General features: G+C 41.5%; 1 protein-coding gene across 1 annotated transcript in view; it reads right to left on the bottom strand.

The window, feature by feature from the left end:
• Positions 1–25,399, bottom strand: part of ctnna2 (catenin (cadherin-associated protein), alpha 2) — a 275,903-nt gene that overhangs the window by 218,385 nt on the left and 32,119 nt on the right. The window contains exons 3-6 of the mRNA XM_079160441.1: positions 12,429–12,624; positions 9,693–9,859; positions 8,459–8,578; positions 6,892–7,158 (exon numbers count right to left, since the gene is read on the bottom strand). Coding sequence (XP_079016567.1) covers positions 6,892–7,158; positions 8,459–8,578; positions 9,693–9,859; positions 12,429–12,624 — 750 coding nt within the window. The remainder of the gene's footprint in view (positions 1–6,891; positions 7,159–8,458; positions 8,579–9,692; positions 9,860–12,428; positions 12,625–25,399) is intronic.

Genomic DNA, 25,399 nt, shown 5'->3' on the forward strand with positions numbered 1-25,399 from the left:
AAACGTGGTCAATTACCTTTCACGGCACAGATGGACGCATGCAGCATTTTGGAAAGCGACTTACACTTGGAAGCTATGCTTGCCACAGTGAGATTCAAAAAGGACTGGCTGTCATGCACACTTCCCCTGAGCTAGCAAGTAAATCCGGTTATAGTTGGCCTATAATGTATGCAGAGAGAGGACCGGCATATGCTTGTGCAGTGTGACTACAGGCTCTGCAATATATAGAGGAGAGTTTTGCATGAAAACACAATGCTGCTATACCAAATGGGCTCGGAGTATGCATGTAAGCATTTCAAACGCCTCTGTTGGTTCAAGACACATCAGACGATGAGAACAAAGAGAGAAAGGGAGCAAGGGAGGTAGAGTAAGACAGGGAGGTGAGGGGGAGTGGGAAAAGTGCGGTGTAAATAACCCCCCCCTGAAAAAAAAAGAAGAAAGAGTTAGAGGACAAGCAGATGGAAACAAAAACCATGGTTAAAATGATCCAGTGCGACTTGGATCTCTGCCGCAGGCTCAAAGCTATGCTATGCTCTGCTCGTGTATGCTTGTCTGCACTGTGTGTGAATGAAAAGTGTTTGTGTGCGTGTGTGTGAATACAGTACACACCAATCAACTGAGAACCATGCACTGTGTTTTTATGTCAGATAGCTGTAGGTGTGCGAGTGATGTGATGACACATAGGTCCACTAACTGTGTCAGCCTTTTCTTTGCAGGCATGCGGAGGAGAGAGGAGAAGCGTTGCTTTCCAACGGATTTGGGCTGGCGGGTCAAATTGGTAAGGCTGTATCTGGTGAACTCAAATACTGAATCTTCTTTGACGAAGCTCAATTCAAAAGGATATTCATTCATCAGACCATCGAAAAGCATTAGAAGATAGCGTCCGTCTCATTATGGATGAGGCAGAGTGAAAATCTCTGTATCCAAGGACTTGCAGGAAAAAAGGATAAAAATGGAAAAACTAGAGAGAGGGTGGGGAATAGAGAGCGGGAGAGGATGAGTGTTGAAAGTAATCAAACACTGCCATCTGCTGGTCCTGGTATGAACATACGGTCCTTTGAGTCTGAAGCTTACCTATTGGAACAGCTGCACCTTTGTACCACTTGTTTGCATTGATCCAAATAGAGCATATGTGACGCACAAAGGACAAAGTGCTGGGCCAAATTTGACATAATAATAGAGGGAAAAACACACCAAATTGATACAATGCAATTGTACAGCCCTGTTCAGGAAGATGCACATTTAATTTGCTGGTTGAGAGAGAGAAGGAAAGAGCTCGGAAGACGGGGTAATCATTTTTAATTGAATCACAATTACGTTAAAATTGCAAGATCCAAGGTTTGGAGCATTTCGGTGGCCTTTCACTGGCACTCAACAGCCCGCACTTAGGGGGGGGGGAACTGGAGGGTCGGTGCTATTGCGTCTGCTCACAATGCTGTTGTAAGAGAGCAGTGCAGAGCGGCGGCCAGCGAGGCCCGCTTACACAAACACATGACCTAAAAGCATGCGTGAATGGCCCGGCTATGTCAGCAAAGAAACAGAGAAGCTCGGATAACAACACACAGAGAGGGAGAGCGACTTCTGTCTCTGCTCAGGTAGACATTCCTCTGCTACATCTTTACATACAGCATAGTTGTTTGCTGCTATATTAATGACCTGATTGTTTAATACAGCTCCTTTACAACATCCCTATCTTCTTCCCACTCGTCATGTTCATCTAACCGAAGGCAGCAGCAGCAGCAGCAGCAGAGGAATAAAAGGAAGAACCTTCTTGACTTATACCTGAACTGGCAGGGTTTTCCTTGCTCAGCTACGTCACCTGAGTCATAGTGTATCTTGTATTTCTTGATGAAAAGGCTTTACAAGAAGTACTTACTTTGCTGCTGCTCACAAGCCGATATCTTAATGTGCGACACTTCAAGTAAGAGTGCGAGAGTGGGAGAGACCAACAGAGTCAAACATTCTTAAAGGCAGCATCGGGTGCTTCGTTTGACTGTAGAAAGATAAGGAGCCTCAAAGAGGGAAAATGACAGGGAGACAAAGAGAGATCATTTGCATATTCAAATGTGCACAGCAGTTACAAAGTGCGAGGGAAAGAGCTACAGTCGGTCTGTTTCCTTCCTGGATGTAAGTCCTCAGAAACAGATATTACATGCGGTAACAACTGGTATATAACCTGCATCATAAAAAAAAAAAAAGGTTATACAATTCAATATTTGCTAAAATGAATTCACAACTCCACTGCTCTAGCATATTTGTTGTGTTCCGTCAATACAATAGAATTGCTACACTGTGTATGTGCGCTGTGACCTAAAAATCTGTGCCTGTGTGTGTGTGCTACAGTGTGTTGTTACCCACATACCCGTAGGGCCCTGACTCCATCTGTCCTCCCACTGAGCTCAGATCCCCAAATAAAGACTTTCATTCCAACATGACAGGGCTTTTCCTGCATAGCGAATTTAAAGGCGGCCATCCTCAAATTCTGTGTCGCCGCGACCGCAATAATAAAACCTTTCACACGACTCTCTCACTGCCAACTGTGCCAGTTGGAACAACTGAATCAGTCCAGGGTGGTGCCCGGTGAATATACAGTGGACATGGACGACAGGCTAACTAATAAGCACTGGCCTTGATAGACATAATTCAAGGTAATGTTCAACATTAATGGTCTTACTGGAAGACTCTGTATAAGTTGTTTTTCACACTGGTATTTGGGTTGGTTTGTCAATAGTATATCTGTCGTAGTCAATGCCTCGTATCGGTAGAGTAGGCAGATGAAGTCTTGCAAATCCGCTTTTTGACATTAAACGTATGAATCAATGTTTAGTGGAATGGGTTGTTTGCCTTATTTTGAGCCAGGAAAAAAAAACAAATCACATATTCATCCCTTGAAGCCAGTAACATTTCTATAGTGAACTAGTTGTTGATATTACTGTAAAGTACTGTATTTCTGAGGGGAGGGGACATTCAAATTGAGTGAATTTGAACTGACGCTGACCTCCACTTTCTCTCTTAATAGATCTTGTACCTCAGTGTCCAAAGTTGACTTATTCCAAACTAATCCTGGGTGCCGGTGAAGAAAAGGAAAAAAAAGTACAGATGAGGTCATACCCTCATTCTTGTCTTATTCATAAGCTGCCCTTTCAGTCCAGCATTTGTGCCCTGAATTCAAAATCTTGTCTAACCTTCTCTGCCACTGACGGTATATGCTCAGGAGCAGCTGAGGCGCTCAACATCCTTGCCATTTTCATTTTAGGAGGCATATGAGCCACAATCTTCCTTCAAAAACATACAGAGTCCTCAGGATGTCTCCCCTAATAAAGATGGAAAACAATCCACATGGCAGGCAATGTATATTCTCACTGACTCGTCCGTGTTGGTGTGCTGTTTTTACAGACGATTGCACGTTCTTGGCAGTGAGATACAGGAAATGAAAAAGGTACGCTGTGTTCTTTTCTTCAGTCTACCCAAAAAAGGAAAACTTGTTTACAGTGTGCTCAGGATTATTTTTTTCCTCAGTAAGTGTGAGACGAATATAAACTATTGGGATTGCTAAGACACACACCTGCATTTTCATGTCACTAAATGTCTGAGTGAAAGATGCTGTAAGAGACTCTGTAAGAAGGAAGGAGTCAAACCCAACCGTCGAAATGTTGACATCTGTTTGGCAACAACAACTTGTCCATAAACACTCATGCCCATTAATGAAATGAGCACCATCATACAAAAAAAAACACCCAAAAAAACTGAAATCATCTCCAATACTAAAAGCCTCTTTTCCTGGATAGGCTGTGTCCATCTGAGCTTTACTCAGGTCTGCTATCTAGGCACACAACCATTGCAGAGGAGTCAAAGACTGAGTAACAGATCAAAGCTGACTTAGGACAGGGAGCAGCACCCCAAAACTGATAAACGCAATCATCCAACTCTGAACTCTATTACTGAAAACAAAGCAAGCGTGCATGCGAGTGCTGGTGGGTTTGAGTGGATGGAAAGACGAAAGAAAAAGAGAGAAAGAGAGAGTTTGACATCTGGAGAACAGCGTATAGCTGCCCCCGTTGTATCATTTCATTACAATAACACATAAATCCAACATCATATGCACCATCGCGTGTACAGAATGTGTGCATGTGCTTTTCCACCAAACACGACGACTCATAAAAGGTACGTGTGCAGAGAACACTTAGCATGCACAGTCGTGCACATGCATAAAGTCCCGCAAGTGCCATGCCTCATAGTTGAGTATATCAGGTCATTACTATTCTGAGAGGATCTGACCACAGTCTGTGTCTCTGTGGTAAGTTAGGAATTAAACATGCACCAGCTTCAGGCAAGCACAGAGGGCTAAGCAAAGGGCAATTTGTCTCATTTAACTGCTGCCTGTCTGGCGAATAGAATAAAATTATGCAGATCCTTTGCTTTTCTAAAAAGCGCCACTGTTTTGAGTCGGCGTGATGCCTGTTGTAGAAAAACAGGATAGCAGCTTCAGAATAAACTAGGATTTACTTCTTCTGTCTGTGTTTCATCCTACTGTTCTGACAGCAGCGTAATGTAAATATAGCAGCTGCTTGCAATTTGCAAACATCACCACAAGGGGTCACGCACGCATTGTGAACTAGCCACCTTGTGAACGGAACACATCAATAACACTGAAGAGCAGCACATTCTTCATAGACTGTGTTCACGATATAAAAACAAAGTATTGCAGCTTTAAGGGCATATTAAACAGAAATACACATATGGCGAGAGACAAAAAAACTCTAGGAATATATGTTACAGTGTAAAAGTGTGCTTAGGGTTAAATGCAAGCTTATCAACATTATATAACTTCAAATAAATACAAATTGTGGTTAGTGAGTCATGAACAAAATGACTTCCATGAGGAACTTCTCTCCCATCTCTAACTACAGATGCAATCAGAGCATTTACTGCATAGCATTCATCGATTAAGTACCTTAACAACTTCTATTTCATTGTACTTGAGAGTTTTGCACATTTAGTTTTATTCATGCAACTTGTATATTGTTTCCCTTCTGTCATCAAACCGTCAACATCTCCTTCATTATAACACATCCTAAAGCGACAATGATTTGTAGTCGTCGGTCGAGGTTTATAATCACAACATTTAAAGTTGGCCCCTCCTCCCCGGCTCAACGACATCAGAAGCCCACGCCCCCTGACAGCAGTTATAGGGGGCTGACCAGAGGCTCTTGCTTTGGTCCGAGCTTTGAACACGTCGCATTTCGTCTTACATTTGCGTTTTTTTCAGCGCTGTGTCCCATTTTCTTAGCTTCCACTTGGATAAGTGCTTACCATACGCCACCTGGTTGCTACATTTTTATAGATGTTTACGTCAAGGAACGTCCAGAAAACAGCAAAATAAGAAACTACAGGCTAAGGCAGAGTCTCTGCACATACAGACGTCACCACCCACTTCTATTGGGTAATACGTAATGATTGAGAGAGGCTCTTTTCATATGAGTCTATACACTGTTTCTATAGCAAGATCCTACTCATTTTGCCTAAGAGCATGGGTTTATTCATCAGAAATGGTATTGAACCTTAAAATGTGTGTAACAATACACAGCCATGTCCACTAATCAGTGAAAATCTCTGGTCTGATTGTGAAAATACATATCTTAAATATTCTTGAGTATCTCCTGAAGACTCCGTGGCAGTTTATTAAGTAAAAGTAAGAGCTAAAAAGGAGCAAAATGGCAGAACATATTCAAGTATATTACTGTCACAGAACGGGGTATGGGACAGCTGTGTTCAAGTAAGCAGGTTGTGTGACATGTGTCAGTCTTTAACAATAAAAACTGGGTTTGTAACAAATAGCCAATCTGATTCTTCAGACAGATCCAGATTCCATGATGTGAAATAAAAATGTATCACTATTGATCCTGGTAACGAAAATAGGCAGCTGCAGTTTGTAGCAAGTCCTATGATTTAGTGGGAAAAGTCTTACAATAGATAATACTGCTTCTGCTGCCTAGCGCCAGTGAGGACAGTGCACAATACTGAATGTGCTATCAAATGACATATCACAAAGGTGCAGTGGGTATTCTAATGATACAAGAAGCATTGCTTTGTAGCTAGAGCGGGGGAGATGTCCTGAAATATGTATTATATCTCGGAAATGATCTACACAGTGTGTGTCTGATATAAAACAGGCAATACTGCAGTATAATGGGGGCCTTCAAATGGAAATGTGCAGCATTCATTTAAGGTCGCTCTGAATGTGTCCGCTAAATGTCTAGAATCTGCTTGTATGCAAATACATTTTTTTTGTCTGATCATGACACGGGTTAAAGTGCAAATAAGGACATTTACAACATAAATCAAAGTACTATTGTCACCCTGAAACGGTGGCCTAAGAGTACTCCTGGTTTTCTATTCAACGAGGATTCACAACACATTGTATTGAGGATGTTTGTCATGAAAAATGGCAGGGATCTATACCCTGATCCATCATCCAAAACCAGTTTAACGTCCTGACCTGTGGAGACACGATCACCCGAACAGCAAAACGCTACCAGCTTTGAACATACCAACAGTTCACCATCGACATATAACCACTAGATGGCAGCAGTGAATCATAGCTATGGAGAAAGCTGAACATTGGTGAGCCTCTTTATTTGGGCTATATTGTCTGTCTCTGTTATGTTTTAAGTACAGGGGGTACAGTCTCTGTCTCTGTGCGCTTTCAGAAATAATGGAAATCTAGGTGTGGTCATCAGAGAATTGCGCTCAATAATGGTCATCACTGTGCTCTCAAAGCTGGAATACACCAGAGTGTGAACATATATATATATATATATATATATATATATATATATATATATATAAGTGTAGTATTTGAAAAGAAGAACAGAATGCTTGCCGACTTACATCAAATTCGTTGAGGGCAGCAGCCAGCTCTCCGATGCCGGCATGGCCATGCTTCTCGTCAGTGGGTGAGGTGGCCTGAGCAGCACTGGAGATGCCTCCTATGGCCTCCTGAACCTGCTTGAACACGTAGTCCCGGTTAGCACGTGTGGCCGCCACATCTGGGTGGCGCAGGAAGGCCTGTGAGGCCGTGTACAGCATGGTGGCGTTTTTCTTAAGGGCCCCACGTGCAGCTGCCATCTCATCTCGACACTGGGGGTCTTTCAGCTCCTGAGGAGGTGATAAAGGTTCTCAAGTAAGCACTAATAACCAGTCAGTCCTTCAAGAAAGGTCAGCGCATATTTCAGAATTAAGAAAGACCCTACACAATAAAAGTAACGGCAAAAGAGTGCAGTATTTTGTCTATAGTATCTGTAGAATATTGGTCAAGAGCTGCAAAAAGGACCGTTGATGGAATCAATGATTCGCAATAGAGCCAAGCAGAGCATGAACTGATCCCATTTTAAGACATTTCATGTCGAAACAAAAGTTCATGTCCCATCTGGATTGGTATTGTTCCAACCACACAAAGTTACGGCAGTGTCAGCAGAACAGCAACCCTGGAGCTGGGTGGAATCCAGCTCAGTGTTTTGCTGTGGGACAGTTCAGCGGGGTGGACACTTGCCAACATGACACTTGTAGGACACATCTTCTAAAAGCTTTTTGTCACACTGGGGGCAACGTTTTATATATATATATATATATATATATATATATATATATATATATATATATATTCCAACACATGTGTTATCCTCCTGGGTAAAATAAGCACTGATGCGGATATCTGCTTCCTTACAGTCATATGATGAAGTTATTTTGAATACTGTGGAAAAACACTACTATGCTATGGAATTTCTAGCTTAAGTTATGTGCCATACATTTCAGCTAAAACTAATCATACAGTAATAACCTGCAACATTTATGTTTTGCGAAAATGTTACAAAGTACGCTTTTTATTTCCTATCAGCTGTAACTAATGATATAAAACAAATATGTTTCTGAAATAAACTACTTTGAATGTGTTGGAACTGTCATTGCTGGTTGAATAACTTCACAACTATTAGTACAATAATTGATTGAGGTTCCTTTCCTGCTTAAATAACTATTCCCCCCCCCCTCCATAAAAATGGGATCATCATGTTAATCACATCATGACGGCAGCGTGTGTGTATGTGTGTGTTGCTATGAAAGCTAGCCTTAAAAGGACAATGCAAAGCAGATATTACTGCAAAACATTATGGAGTTGGCCAATATAAACTACATTTGCTATTCACTGATTGATGTCTCAGGATTCCCTCGTCTCAGTGTTTTCATACAATGGCCTGCACTCCTACAATATTAAACCATTGACTGCATCTTCAGCTGTTCACCAATAATCTGCTGTGCACTTACAACCTACATATGAAGTTTAGAAATCGCCAAGCCAGAGGAAGCCCGAGCGTAGACACTTCCTCCTAAAGGAACTCCCTGTACCTGAATTTGTTTTTTCTTTGAAAGACAGAGAAGAAGACCGGGAGCTTGCAGATACCTGCTGCCTCCGAGCTGCCACATAGTTCAGCTTCACCATCTCCTTCCCAAACTCCTTGAAGCGGTTTGCCAGGTCCTGCTCATTGGTCGCATTCTTTACTCCCTCCAGGGCCTCCTCCACCTGTAACACACAGACACACAAATAGAATAATGGATCTGAAAAAACTTAGTGGATGCACTTGAAAACTAGCATACATTGATCTATATAGTGGGATTCTGTAACATGCATCAAACCATAAATGTTACAACATACATTAAAATAAAACAATAACGGAACACAATTGAAACCGGGTTTGAAACAGCAATAACCATTTAGCTGTGCACTTTTATTGGGTCTCACTTCAGCAATCTCCACCCCTTTTGGCGGGTACACTCCCATTCTAAAGTCCTTTCGATCCCTAATGAAAGTGATGCACCAGATGTAATGGAAAAGAGAGAAGAGCGAGAGAGATAACTTTTAAGTGGCCTTTGATGGCAGAGCTTATACTGGCTAGAGTTAAGCCCCTCTGTGGGCCTCAAGAATGAAGCTTGGAGAAGAGGACTGTGAGTGAGTGTGAGTGAGTGAGTGAGAGTGTGTGTGTGTGTGTGTGTGTGTGATAGAGAGACAGTGAGTGAATGAAGGTGTATGGAGGCGTATGGAGGCCTGAGTTTGATTCAGATCATGCCAGTTGCAGATCATTCTTAAAACTCTGTATTACCTTCTCTTTCAAAGCCTGAGCCATTTTCACCATAAAGGATGACGAAACCTGTGTTCAACAAATTACTCTACAGCCGGCGAGTGGGAGGGGTATGTTTAGTTTATCACACCAAGGCACTATAGTATGATGTTAATACAGTACAATCAGATGTGTGGTCGCAGGATATTCCTCCATGCCTCATCTATATGCTAATGTTTGCAGAGGCTGTGATGAAAGCGTACATTGCTGCTGTGGACTATACAACAGGAAGAAGATTTTTTTTTTTTTAAACATCTGACAAACACCAGTGTACAATGTGCATGCAAGTCTTATTGATACACTTGATTCTATCAGTTGCAAAAAAGATTTGGGGATGAATCTGTTATGTCAAGGTACGCTACATGCATTAACATGAGTATTCTAACTCTAACACAACATAACCAATAGGTGTAACCCCCATGGCTTCATATCTCTATGGGCTCACAGGGTCAGTACACTTAGTTCTTCGGGAAGAGGAACAGTATATCCGTTTTTAAATAAGGTGACGGTCGCACTTACAATTTTAAGGTGGGCCAGCAGCCGCATGACATCAGCCATGTCAGCGAGGATGAGCAGGCGGGTGACAGCAGAGAGCAGGGCGCGGGCGGCCCTCACCATGGTGCCACGTTTCACAGAGGAACACGGGTCATCGGCAAACTCCGACGAGGAATTGCGCATCGTCTCTCCTGCAAGAGGAAAGGGAGACATGATTATATCTTACCCAATAGCCGACAGTATACCATCATCTGTGAGTGAGTATGTGTATGCGTGTGTGTGTGTGTGCATTCTGTATATACACACACACTCTGCATGTGTACATTGTTTGACACCAGTTGAAGACAGAGGTCGTGGTATGACTACATTGAGATGACTGAGTGTTCCTTGAATCTGTGTCTGCCCTGTAAATAACCGGTTTAAGGCCCACTACTGACTTGCTTCATCCGATGAAGAGCTCATGAAACTGTGTTGCTTGTTAGGAAATACAAATCAATTTGGCTTGCTCCAGTTGACTCAAACCCACACGAGCACAGAAATCAATGCGCTTGTAACCTAGAAGCCTTACAGAATGGTCATTGAGTGCTGAGCCGAACCCTCTACATAACGTGCTGCAAAGAGGTTTAGTTGTGATTCAACCAGTTCACCTTGGATCATCTGACATACCAGAAAAGCATCAATTCCTTTGTCTCTGATCAAAATTCACCCCTCACAGCTCTAACAAATAATACAAACTGCATAAACACGTTTATCTATTGTTTTAATAGGACTTTCAACAATTTTGTTTTGATGCAACTATACAAACTATTACAAATCATATTCTCTAAATTTGCTCATACGTTGATGTGATCTAAATACATTCTTTTGCCTTATGAATGGATGTTACATTTGTATACTGAAACATTTATTTTTTTGGGAACTATTGTTATTAATTCTGATGATGATCAGCTGTGATCAGAGGAAGGAGTGGGGCCGAGTCTGGGTTTTTTCCTGCGTGTAGAACGGGACATCAGCACAGTCTTTGACCTCACGTCAGACTTATTATGTTTCTGTTTGTTGAAAGTGTTTGTTTCCAGTAAATCATGCTTTACTCCAAAGTTTTCAGCTCTCTCAGCATTACATGAAAATACTGAGCAAGAGTGTACAAAAAGTGTACAAAAAGTGCGCAAAGAAACAGGTGAAAATGCACCGGACACATCCTAACATCCATACACAAGGCAGGCACTCAAACACAGACTGGCGCTGATAGTGCCATGAGTCTGCCTGGCCCAGTGATACTAGTGAGGAGTGACAGTACAAAGGGCCTGATTACTGAACCCCTCTGTGGTCTGAAATCAGCATCCATAATTGAATCATGACAAGATAAAAGGGGTTTGGGATGATGAAGTCACGATGACACGGTTCTGATGAGGTTATTTAAGAGTGACCTTAACTAGGCCAATGATGCCATCTGGGGACTACCTCTAGTGGCTGCTATAGGTCGCTGTGTACAGTGAACATAGCAACATTTCTGGGCTCATAGTTCCAAAGTTATTAATATAAAATAATTTTCCCTGACATGTAATGATATCCAACTTAGGTAAAAAAAGTGTACGAAGAGAGAATGAAAAGAGTCCCATCAGCAGCCCACGTCTGTGCTGAAGGGCTTGTGAGCGTGCTCATCTTTTCATAATGGCAGTAAAAGGTGAAGAGATGTGGAGCGTTAACTTTCATCTTGTTTTCTAGCGATGGTCAACCGAGGTCTTTTTTCTGAGATTGGTACAGGTACTGAGTTTCATTCATTGCCTTTTTGCAAAGGCCATAGCTTTGCCATCAAAATAATCAGAACGAGCAGTGTAATTATTCATGAGCGTCAGCTCAAAACATGAACTGATGCTATGGAATGTCTTCCATAACCTTTTTTGTTTGCCTTCCTTTGGTTTTTGGCTCACATACCAAACAGGTTGGAAGATTGATTTTGTCCTTTTTGATGTCAGCTGTGGTGATGACCTGTGTGGCAACAGTCTATTTCACGCCTCCAAAGAGCTGAGTGCCAATATATTCAGTGTTCAACAGTACCGGCGGCCAAGTGGAGCTGACAGTGCAGGATGAGGAATACCCCTACAACACAACATACGGTTTGCTGAGCTACATTTGCTCTTTCTGCTGATGTAGTTATCGAACGGGGAATCCAATTCCGTTCTGGGGACAAACAACTGATTCACATAAAGGCTCACTGACCGAAGAGAAACTTTGAAAACTGTGACACTGACCAATGAGAGCGAGACCTCCCCCAAAGACTGAGCGTAATTTGTTGAAGTGAAGAGTTGTTGCTAATGAAAGTGGGCTTCTTTAATGTCTTGCAATTCAGCAAGGCTCTCCACCATCACAGTCGAAGCTGTAACGATGCATGACTTTAGGGTAAACAACTCCAGAATTAGGCTCATTACATTCATGAGGCTGCGTGTGCCAAGTAAAGCCCAAAACTAATGGGTACTAATCTGTTATATTTAATGGATTTGCCTTGCCACTCATAACTCTACCACTGTTTAAAGCACACACAACTTAAAACATTTGACTTGTTCTGACAGTCAGAGCACTTAATACGCTTCCAAACATTACAATTTGAATAGCAATTACTCTCCTCAATGCTAGAAAACAACATTGGCGTTCCAGTCCTTTTTACAGCAACTGGTTCCAGCAGTGCCAATTATTTCAGCTCCACTCAATATGAGTCAAATGTAAAATTGTTGTGTGCATAGGAACATCCAATGAGCTCACCTTGCTTACGGACATCCTCAACAGCAGAAATGAGCTCCTCCTTGAGGTCGTGGCTGTCTTTGGCGATCTGCTCACCCTTTTCCAAGAAGTTCTGGGTGGCCTGCTCGACAGACACTGCCAGGACATGGGCCTTCTTGGAGCGCCCCTTCTTCTTACTGGATGGCCCTTTGTTGCTGGTGTTCACCAGGGTGGTCACCTGGGGAAAGAGGAGAGGTCATTACAGTTGGTTGAGTGACATTAACAGCATGTGAAACACAGCACGAGGGTGAAACCGTGCAGGTTTTGTGCATTTGCAACAGTAATCCTGGCTTTGGGGGTTATGGCACACTAGCATTGTGGAGATCAGCCACAGGCTTGACTTAAGCTTTTTGTAAAACAAAATGTACTACATAAATAAATTAGTGCTGGGCAAGTTAACGTGTTATTATCGCATTAACGCAGACAATTACATTATCGCGCGTTAACGCAGTTTTCTTTTTATTATTAAGCGGACATTTTTTAACACAAGAACCAGGCCTCAAGCAGTGAACAGCTGCGTTTGTGTGGCGTCACTTCCTTCACCCGCGATTAAAAATTGTAATCGTTGCCCAGCACTAAAATAAATATAAATGTTATTTACTGTCATAGATTTTGGAGAGCCTACACTACAAAGAGTCAATAGGATGATGTGTTACTGAACCCTACACAATTTATATCACTGTATTGGTACAGTCAGCATTTTGCAGTATGTTTTGGAGAAGAAATGCAATAAAACACTTTCCATGAAAGCTTCTATCATAGTCAAACAAATGTCTGTATTAGACTATACATAACTATTAATCTCCCCCCCCCCCCCCCCCCCCCCCCCCCAGCAGTCAGGAGGATGACATGCATGGACATATGTTTTAAGCAAACACAATGTCTTGTTAATATTATTTATTATTGATGCTGTAAGTGTCACAAGAAGAAAAGAACCCAAACAAGACCTTTGACAAAAGTCACAAAATGACGAGAAACAGGCATCCTCACTTCAAGCTAAAAGCTGTTACCTAATCAGCAACCGGAGAGTATACACTCAAGAACATGCAAGCCTCATGGTTGAGAGATATCTGTTAGGCACTTGGAGATAATACGGCCATGCACTGAGAACATGCGTTTGGTTTGGTCAGACAGCAGCCGAACTTGCACAATTGGGTGATATAATTAGTTTGCGGAATATATCAAACGGCCTTCACTCTGAAAAGCTGCTAAGAGCGAAGTTATGTCCTGTCTCGGCTGCAATACTTAAGGGCTTCTAGACTTTAATAAAAACTTTAATGATGTATGTCCTTTCTCAGGATGGAGTCAGGGCTGACACGAGACCGCTCTAGTCTTTTGAAACTATTTTGACTAAAAAGTAATTCATTATTTAACGACATCATTTTTCAAAATCTGTATTCAAAGCCACCCGGACAACTAACTTTGATACATCTGTTTACCGTCAGCTCATCTGCTCTGCATCACCTGCCACAGCTGAACGAGCGCTCATTATCAAGTGCAGCCGTGTGTTTATTCCAATCTAAGTTTGTTGAATCAATAACTCATCATTATATTCACACATGAAAGCGTTCACAAACCTGCGACACAAAGTCCCCTCCACCGCGCACACGGACACACGCACAAGCACTTATATGCTGGCTGACCACACAAAAAGCCTAGATCCACCACCACCAACACCTCCACCACCACCCCTGACAGACACACGAAGAAATAGACTCCCTATCCTTTCAGGCTCCACCTCACAGACCGCAGTGAGAATTCTTGTGATTGTTGTTCACTCAACAGCACACAAAGTGTCCAGGCCGATACAATGGCAGCTCGTGATGCAAAACATGTGATTTCCTTCTGTGCAGGTCCTTAAAGGAACATTGTGTAGGATTTAGGAGGATCTCATACCAGAAATGGAATATAATATCGATCACTATATTTCAGTTGGTTGCCATCTGCAACGTCGCCACTAGATGCCACTAAATCCAGCACACTGCTCCTTTAGCTACTATATTATTACGCTAAGAGTCTTTGAAGGAAAATAATATCAACACACTAACTGTACCTACATGCATAAGTTAATGACATAACACATTTTCCACCTATTTACATCCATAAGTATAATATGATACACGTACATCCAGTGGCCCCCTCACCGGGCGACCCCGTACTCCAATAAAGCGGCCCTGCAGCTTTGAGTGTGGCCACTTCATTAGGCTCACCCAGCAAAGAGTCCTCTGAGTGCACATAACCTGCGTTCATGTGTACCATGCATACATAAACCCACATACATTTTTAAATCCCTCTCTCATTTTGGTCAAAAAACCATTTCCCCAATGCAGGGTTAAACCTATAGCACTCTACTGTTGTCAAGTAGGGAAAGGTATTTTTCCCATAACATGTCTTAAATGTCCATGGCACGATGTCTGTGGCCCTGAAAATACCTTGGCTCATTATCTTCAACAATCTTACGAGCAAGTCTCAATTCCTGCCTTACCCTATTTTCTACCGTCAACCTTTTTAATTCCTTGAATTGGAAAGGGCCAACGGGAGGCGTGGAGCTAAGGTTCGGTACCACCTTTAGTAGTTTATTTTGAGCTGTTTGAAGTTGAGTTTTAATCCTCCTTGGGCATGCTTCTTCACCATGTAGTACAGGCAAAGTCAAAGTGAGGCTGTATTAAACTGCGGCTAACTCTGGGTTTACTTATCCAAAAATTGGGCCTGAAATTAGATTGTGTGGTTCACCGTGGTAATGTTTTAGCCACAGTGTCGCCCACTGTAATACTGAGCTCCAAGAATCTACTCAACCTTACTTTAGAAGCAAATGACATAGATTCAGTTTTCCCAAGGTGCAAAGACAATTCATTTTCAGTCAGTTACTGATGTTAAATTCATCACTTCCCTGGTTCTCAATAATGTCTTTCTTCTTCTGGGTAATCAGTAATGCCAAGTCGTCCTCATAAAGAAAACAGTGACAACACAAACAGATTTCACGCCATTAATGTATGACAGAAAGAGCGAGGACCTATAGGACTAAGGACCTTTCCACAAGTACTAGGTAGCCAGTTTTACACATTGCAAGGAGTATATTATTTGAATAGCTTAAATGCACCACTGAACAATTAAATACAAGTTTGGACCTACGTGAGGTTTCATCAATGATCACGTTGTGTTTTATAAAGCCACATTGAGGTTCATTGTTTAGAAGAGTAGAGTTCATGGGAGGCATCTGACTTCATTGCGGCATCAATAAAAATATGGTTTAATTTGTCTGGCACTGTTCATGGTGGCAATAACATCACGCTGAAATGATGTTTTGCAGTGCACCTGGTCTTTTGAAAAACAGCTAAAGAACATAATGGCATTTTAATCAAGCAGGGCAATCATTTGGGCTAACGACATCCATAAGTTGGCTGCCCATACCATTACACAGTAGACCCACTGCCAGCAGCAGCCAACAGGCACAACGGCTGTGTCTGCAGTCATTGGGATGAAAGATGCGTCGTTTGATCACATACTGTTTGTAATTGCTTCATGTGATGGGCTCTGTGTCCAGGATACTAGCTCACTGGATGTATAACCTGATTACCCAACGTGGGACGGGATTTTTGAATTATAAAACTAATCCGTTTATTAATAATTTAACAGAGTTTAGGAATTTATTCAATTCTGCAAAGCCCCAGAGATTCCATGGATGCAGTTCTGTGGAAGTAGTAATTACATTAGACAATCCCACAGTGACATGAATTGTAGGCAAACTGCAAACTTTGGGTGCTGTCTGTTGCAGCCTCTACCTTCTTCAGACATGTTAGACATGTTAGATTAGGGGTCAAGTGTATGGATTTATTTGATCTCGGCTGAACCCAACTTTTATACCTACATCATGCATTTTGCAACAGAGAATGAGAACATACTGAGTTTTGGGTCTGCATAATTCATCTGCACTTCAAATGCTCATTTATTCATTAACACAGGTCTGGGCCGTGGAATACACAGGGTGTGTCATGTGTCATGTAGCTTTCCACAGAGATCCAATCAGTAAAGTCAAAGCTTGTTGACGCTTTGTTCTGCAACAGTGACTTAAAAAAAAAAGCTTGATGTATATTTAATTATGCCGCAATAACCTCAGGATGCACTGAGGCAAATACAATTTATCTACCTTCAAACAGATTTAACTGTTCTATTTTTATGATATCTAGCTGTGTCTGCACGCAGATGCCTCGCCGCGTGTCCTCAGAAAGAGCTCAAAATAAATGCAGCGGAAACAGCTGCAAACTGATAAAAAAACATGTATTATGGGTCTCTGTCACAGCAGACATTTTGACTCGTCATAGTAGGAAAAGCAGAGGTGTTACTAATAATATTAACAATGGCTACATGGTATTCAAGTCTCCCAATCAGCCACATGACGGTGTGACAGTGAACCAAAATGCACAATACAGGACCTTGAAATTCGTCCACCCCTGGTATACTGCATGGTAATAGCTTATCTTAAATGACCTTTTAAAGACAGATGATTTGGAATGATATAGTACAAGCAAGCGGAGTGAAGAGGCTGCTTCATACTCCCAGAGAACAAATTTGAAGGACCTATATAAACGGACAGCGGAGTTTACATTGGTTACATGCTCAGCCTATCAAGAAAACAGAGAAAGAATGCTGCAACATGTTGAAAGCCTAAAGCACTGCAAGTAATGAATAGGTTTGAAAAAAAAGTTTGTAACGCCCCCCAACACAGACACACACTCACAATCGTAAACACAATCTCGCCGCTTGCTGAAAAAAAACACAGTAAACGTTTAATAATTGAATATGTCACATCTTATGAAACGGGAGTTACATTTGTAAGGTTTTCTGTCATGTGTTGTTGTTGTTAGGGTCAAACTCTAAATGACTAATTATAATGTGTGCTTACAAAGTCTGGTGTCCTTATGAGATCACTTTCATGGCACCGTGTCCTCGTTGTGTGAACGTCCTCTGACATTAAGCGCCACAGCTGTTTAGTCTATCCGAAAGAACACTCAGCACTGCTTGTAATGATAAATAAAGTTGTAGACGGCGTCAATACTTCATGGCGTCTTCCGATTATAAAAGTGACCTTTGTACTAGAACGAATTGTTAAAGTCTGTATGAAGGCAATTCGTGTGTGTTATCCTTTTGTGATGTATTGCCTGTGACACTGTTGTTTACTTAGTATAAATGTACGAGACTCGGAGACAGATCTCGGAGCAGCCTTGATCCATGTATACTGTATGTGAATCAACTCTGTCTCCTTCTTTGCAAAGAATAAATGTCCTATGTTGTGTGCATGTCACGACTTCAACAAAAAAAGTCTGAACCCGTCAACAACTATTGCAGGTAAACATGGACTAATCAAATGGATCCTTGAGGGAAGAGGTAGAAACAAAAGAAGTTTTGCGAAAATAAATGAAGTGGGGCATAATAATATTAGCCGAGTTCATCCAAATGTGGCCTAATGCGAAACTAAATAAATTCAGTGTCTGGTCAAGGCAGCCTGGCACTTTTCTGCCAGCTGGTAATTGGCCCTGGGCAAGCCTATTTATTGTGTGTATTAGCAGCACAGCTTGAACTATACGCAAAAACACACTGTGGTTATTTCCATACAGCCACAAGTTATGTCATGTCTCAGGCTTAGCCCCGAACGCTCACACACCACAAGCTTTACTTTGTAGACTACGGTCATAGATAGGCTGTGAACTTAGACCCGAGTGCTCTTGGATATTTGGTAAAGCATCAGATTCTTTGTGTGCCATTATCAACACCCGGCAATGTTGAAAGGCAAAAATCAAAAGGAAGCATAGTAGCTTCAAATGACCGTCACAGACTTAATGAAAGTGTACACCAGCTGTAATATACTGTATGTGTTAATATGACTGAAGGCAGTGACTCGTGGGAATAAGTCCACTGAGTTGTCTCCATTACTTAAGCCAATTATACATAATTGGCTTTTACTAAGTATATATAAATATCAGAATCTGTAAACCAACATAAGGACTGAAATGTAGAAATCTGATCATAAGATTTGGAATAATATGAATGGACGTACATGGCGGGATGGCAAAAGAGTTAGAGGAAAAGGATAAGGAAATGTCTTCCCATATGATGCAATAATGTAACATATTTAATTCTTAGCCAACTAAAGAGGGGAAGTCTGGCCTGGCTGTGTGCTGATACACAAACCACTTTGGCTCATTATGTTGCAATGAGCCGAGCCACAGCGGTCCTACACAGCATCATCACTAACTGGTGCTTCTAACATGGTATGTTCATGCTGTGCTTCTCCAAGGGACATTTTTAAACACAATAAGTACGCACAAAAACATGCTTAGGTGCGGAACACGGAGCGGAACACAGAACACAAAACACGGAACGGGATACAGTATGTGTGATTAATTCATTTCCAATACTTGTGCATGAATAGCACAGTCGTGTGTACTGGCGTTGCATAAGGATGGCCACTCTGGCGCCACTCTGGTACATTCAGGTAGGTGACATACGTATATTCATAATCAAACAGTTAATAAAGGAAGCATTTATATTCATCTAACTGTGGAATTGGAATTCAGTGCAATTTATGCATGTGCACAAAATCACACATTGAGATTTATAAACCTAACAATGCATAGCTTTATTCATTTAATGAAAAGTGTTTGCACGCACATTTCTGGATTTGAGCCGAGTTTTAGTTAATCGACTGTTGAATACATCTGGCCCAGGCGCTGTCTTGCATTAGCACCATCGCACTTGCCAAACATTATTCACACGCAACGGAACACGGAACGGAACACGGAACACGGAATATGGTACACTATGTTTACCAGTGAGGTCTCAGGGCATGAGTGCAGAGATTCACAGGGATTAGACTGACAGTCCACAAAAAAAGGTTTTAATCATTACAAACAAAATATTGATTAAAAACTGGCAGCTGAACAGAATCAGCACTTGTCATATTGACACGGCAAATATTGCACAAAACTGTGGACAGCGGATTATTATGAATGTGGATAACAGGACATTGCTGGGTCAGTACTCTCCCCAAAGAACATTACCAAATGTCCCGAAAGATTGATTGTGTGAGGAAGTACTGACACACACACACACAGCAAATGACCACAGACACACATCAAGACACGGTCACTGGGCAGGAAAGACACAAGAACACAGATGCACAATGAGAACAAAAATGGCTGAAACATAACCAACGAGACACAAGGAAGATGGGCTGGTATTTGCAACACATTAATAGATTGATAAATGAAAGCTTCTGACTCGTTTGTCTTGTCCTGAATTAACACTCCCTGAGACTGCAATCCTGTATATTCTTCAAACACATGGTGGAGAAGGAAGCTTAGCTGTTTGTGGCACCATGTTTTGAGCGGTTCCCAACCGTGTCCGACTCCATTTTATTTCTCACACCTTCGTCATCAGCGAGTCACGCCTCTGCCAGAGTTCCTTAAATTTAGCCCCAGCTTTTAAATCCTGCTCAAGTATGCAGGATGCTAGCCTGCATGCGACTCAGATACGGAAGCTCACTGCTGACTGGATAACACATATCTGCATGTCATTGGACTCTGAAATATTATGCTGGAATGAAAATTCACCGCTAACAGCAAATAATATCAAGTTGTTACCTCAGCCTTTGCATACAGATTTGATTTGATTCATCTAAAATGGAAATGCGCTGGAAATTCAGTGTTTGGACAACAAGTCCCTCATATCTAACAGAACCGGACAATGTTTTGTTTTGGGGGTTTTTCAAAGTGAAACAGTTTACAGGTACTACACACTATAAGTGATTATTCTGCGGCAGTGTTGAGGCTAACCTTTCCTTCAGGCCTAAGGAGTTGTTGTGCCTTGCCCTCCCGTTTTATTGCTGATCAATAGTATTAAATGCCATGCGGCCTTTCCTCCCCAGAGCACTGGCCAGTGGACTGTCCACTCAGTAATAAATTCTCGCGGCTCTGCGCAGCCGTTCAATTTTCCGCCTTCAGCCTCTGAGACTTGCATCCAACGGATGAGTGATGCACTATAACTGTTGAACATTTAAGGAAGGCCATGCGCACGTGTGTGCACGTGTAGCCAAACTGCACACACGCACGCATCATCATCATGCAAACCCATACACAGCTCCAGAGAGATTCATGTCAACCTTTGGCCCCCTCCTACTGAAAGCGATATACATAACCTTCCCTGTTAAATAATGAATGAGGCCGTTTATGTCCATGTGTAAAGTGCACATTCTGTGAAAAAGCTCAGGGGACAAACGCAAGAGGGGGTCCTCTACATGTTTTCCAAGTGGGTGGATCAATCACCTCGAAATTCAGAAACCTGTTTGCACAAGGGTGTGTTCACAAAGTGAGAAGTATGCACACTACAGTATTATCATATCATAACATGTGAGGAACAAACGTGCAAATACACGGCATATCTACTCATATTCTCCTGAACTGTGCTGATAAAAAACGTATCTTTGGATTTTTGTGGGCTGAAGGCTGTGCTCACTCTTCATTATACCCTGTGATTTAAAATATCTTTTGAAGTTAACAAGTGCTGAAGTGCAAAGCAGTGCGGATTAGTGAGCATTAAGATAAGTACCTGAATGGGTTATTGGGTGGCAAAGAGGAAGGGTTTTAGCACGCAGTGTCACATTGCAGGGGTGTCAAGCTCTGACATTCTTTACCATGCAGCGTGTTCACTTCACAACCATATCCTCATAAAACCTCCTGGAAGCGTACTTAGTTTTAAAGCCTGGAGATGAATGCTGCAGAGAGGAACAGTGCCGTGCAATGATGGATAGGAAGGAGAACTGATGAATAATACAACATAGCGCTGGTGTTCAAATATCTGCATCTTTTTAGGTGTATTTGTCCGACTTATATATATATATTTTCCCTGAATTGTTAGGTTTACCTAACTACCTGCAGTTTTGTTGAACTTTTTAGCGTTTTACAATGATACACTGACTCTGTATATCCACCCATGTTCTACCCCACAAGAATACATTAGGCCTCACTCTCACTTTACCTACTTTGAGTTACGAGCGCTCATGGAATGTAACAAATATCAATGGTGTTATCTACATTAGCGGTTCACACATTTTACAAGGTGAACTTCTGAGAAGAGAACTCCTGCATTCTGCTTGGAGAGTGCAACAGTCTTTCTGTCTCACCCATACTATTCCCTCATTAGTAACCCTCGTAGCCCATGTTCCTATACTCGGTTTGATCCTCCCACTCCTTCATTATCATTCTCACCACAGATGTCTTTTTGCTATCCGTGAGCTTACTAAATTCTTTTTTGAGGCATGACAAGACCTTTCTATGATGCACAGTTGATCTACACAATATATCCTGCCAACACTTGATGGAAGGACACTTTTCCAAAAAGCCCAATGGGGTAGCCAATCTCTGGATCCAAATATTTACTGGCGCACATTGTTCTGTGGAAAGAACATTTTTTTAGTGGTTATCAAGAAATACCTAAATATACCATTCACCGAGTGTGTGTGAAAAAAAGAGTCAATGATTAGTCCTTTGGGAACTAATCTAAAGAGAACCGCAGCACAAGAGAGTGGGTTTCAAAATCATTGCGCAACCCCAGCTAATTAGAACATTTCAGCAACGATGCATTTTAACTCATCCTTTCCACCTCCATTTAAAATATGCATATAAGAAATGACTGATTACTAATTATTTCTGTGGCAAAAAATGCCAATGAGTCCTCATTTGACTCATGCTTGATTTTGGCACGACATGCCTTGAGGTTTCACGTAATCTTCACAACAAATGGCAGAGAATATGCCAATCCGAGATGCCGTTCACTTCAAAGACAGGCCACATAAAAGCTTTCTAAAATCTCATTCTGAAATGGCTTCAAGCGTGAGACGTGGTCACAATGACGAGCGTCAAAGAAATTAGTGCAGCAATCGACAGAAAAACACGGCTTCGAGGAAACGTGTGGGAATACGACAGTGCTGTGAGGTCGGGATGCGATGATGCAGCAGCAGCATCGGAGGACATGTTTACCTACAGTGTAGTGTGCACAACAGCTTCCCAAACAGCAGGCCAGCGCCAGTAAACTAATAAAAGGGACTTACAACTCTACTGGGCATCCTCTGCATGTGATCGTCGCCATGCAGTCTCTCTCACTGTAACCTTCATTCCCACTCCACCACTCCACAAGCCTTCCACATTTAGTAATCCTTCCACACATGACGACAATTGATCATATTAGACCCAACCAGGTATTACAGTCTTTACTTTACTTCAGCCCTTGGCACTTGGGACTGTCTCAGGAAATGTTGCAGCCAACTTTGATTGAACAAATCACAAAATTGTCGATGTATTTTGCACTTGAGACGAAAAAAAGATACTTGCATTTTGCCGTGATCACAGTAAAGTCTGGGCTTGACACCCTTTGTGCTTCAGTTATCGCCAGCTCTCTGAAGACACTAATCATTTCACTGTAACTGCCTGTGGTTAGTTATTAGCACTGATCTTCTACAATTGGACTGTTATTGCAATGCAATTTTGCATAGAAAAGGGTCAATTCTTCAGCAAAAAGTATGCATATTACCTAACTCAAATACGTGCAAATAGCACAGGAACACTGATTGGCTATTTGCTTGGCACTTCACCCTTTGCGGGTGCTTTTAGAATCACACAGTTTCTATTTCTCTTATTTGTGCAGTTTTAGAGCAATCCTTTTGTGAACTCATCCCTCAGAATTTGGACAGTAACTCAGTTAACTATGTGGTAAATAGGGAGTGATTACTAATACAACCTGAATGTAACAATGTCAGTTAAACTGCACTATGGAACTGTGCAAGTAGGGGTTTCGACTTGCAACAGAATGTTGAACTGAAAAAAAAAACTGCCCAAAGCAAACGGTTGTAAAAAAAAGAATTGATTTTACAGTTTCAGCACAGTACATATGGTACTTGACAGCCAGCTAATTATTGGCGATGTCTTTACTCCACAAAATCATTCGAAAAGCACAGACAGGTATTTGTAGAATAGAGTCTAATCCATTTATACAAGTGCAAGAACTCAAGCACATTGACCGACTTCGGTTCTGTTATAGTGAGCACTATAGAAGATGAAATATTCACCACACAAAACTAAAGTAATTAATGGGTTCAATCAATCGTATGCAACCAAAATATATAACTTCCTACAGAGGTACCAAACACCTCTCTACAGGGCAGCATAGCAAAAGTTGTATAGCGAACACTAACTCTGCCTAGAAGTAAATACCACAGCAAAGTGAGACAAAACTGGAAGAACTGTAGACCAAAGTAGTTGAGCAGTTGAGCTCAGCAAGTAAATTATTCATGGCAAATTGGCTTGTTTTGTGGTATTTTCTGTTCTGTAAAATAATAAGAATAATACGTGTCATCAAGTTAACCCTGGTTTATAGGTCATGTGGGAAGAGGGTGGCTGTAAGGAGGAAATTACAATTAAAATGATTTAAAACCGCGTATATAAAAAATGGAATAGAGAAACAACAAGCAGACAGTCATTTCTGACTATTCAGCCTCATTTAGATTACATCTGTGCTGATCTTGCTCCCAGCCAAATATGCAGACACTCAGCATCTCTGATTATCTGTCTGCTTCTTTCCCTTTCATCCTCTTCCTCCCTGTTTCTCTCTCTCACAGACATACCACAGAGCAGGGAGGCAGGGCCACTGCTGGCTCACAGTCAGAGTCATTTGAAGATCCCAAATGGATCAGCTGTGTTTCACCCATAGATCTGCTCAGCATCTTCACAGCATGGGCTGAGTGGCCTTATGTCACAGTCCTATACGTCCAGGGTACCACTACAGTAGAAAGAGTAAGTGTGTGTTTATGTTGGTTTACAAAATATCTGATGAGGCAAACCTGTATGGATGGTGAGTGAATGTATCCTATTACAACCTATTAGAACGTCTGTAAACCATCAGAACTTCTAAATGTCATCCTTTTACTTTGCTTTAGTAATTTATAGTATTTTCTTTCTTCATTAAAACACACTTTTCAAATAAATATTTTCCCTAATATCTATTGATGTTATTGTGAAAACCTCTTCTTCAAACAACTGGAGAACAGAGCCTGAACGCATCATAATGTAACTGAACTGAACCTTCGTTCTCCTCCCGACAATGTGAACACGGATTTGTTGTCTACAATGTAACATTATCAGAGATCTGTGACTAGAGAAGCATAAATGTCCACGTCCTGAACGCATGTTTTAATAAATATTGGCTTCAGTAAAACTTGATTTCAAACCGGCACGGTTAGCGTTAAACTGTGTGATTAACATGCGTGCCAAACCGCGAGGTGGGATCCGTACGGATCACGGATGGACTACGGTCCGTTACCCCACTAGGTACAACCTGGCCTGGTTCTCAGATTACCAGACATTACAAGGCACACAGTACAGACCTTGGACTCTCCTCTGCTGCTCCCGCAGCTCCCATGCATTAGACAGGAAGCGTTCAATAATGAATAAAGAAACATTCTCTCTCTATCTCATTTATAAAAGTAGTTTCTTTTTTTTTTCTTGCAGGAGGAAAAAGTGCTTGTTACAATATAAACTATAAAGAGAAGTATGATGGAAATTGCAGCCTTGAGAGCTGCTAACTGAAAAGAGATGAAGTGAACGAAACAAAAGAATGCATAAACTTGTTATAAGTGTTCAAATAAATTCAGCTCATTTAAAGTAAAAACAAGGAACTGAAAACGTTTATCAAACTAAAAGGCCAAAAGAACTCATATGTGTTTTAAATGATTCCTTTTTGTCCCTGATGATGAAAGCAAAATGTCTGAAGAGGACATCCTGTAAATATACATTTGACACTAATAACAAACTTGTTTTAACATACTCTTACTTTGTTTGTATGTTCATCATATTTTATTGTACATTTTAATATGTTTTACTTAAATAGTGTGTCTTATACTAGTG

This window comes from Pholis gunnellus (genome assembly GCF_910591455.1).
Source record: "Pholis gunnellus genome assembly, chromosome: 5".
NCBI classification, from domain to species: Eukaryota; Metazoa; Chordata; class Actinopteri; order Perciformes; family Pholidae; genus Pholis; species Pholis gunnellus.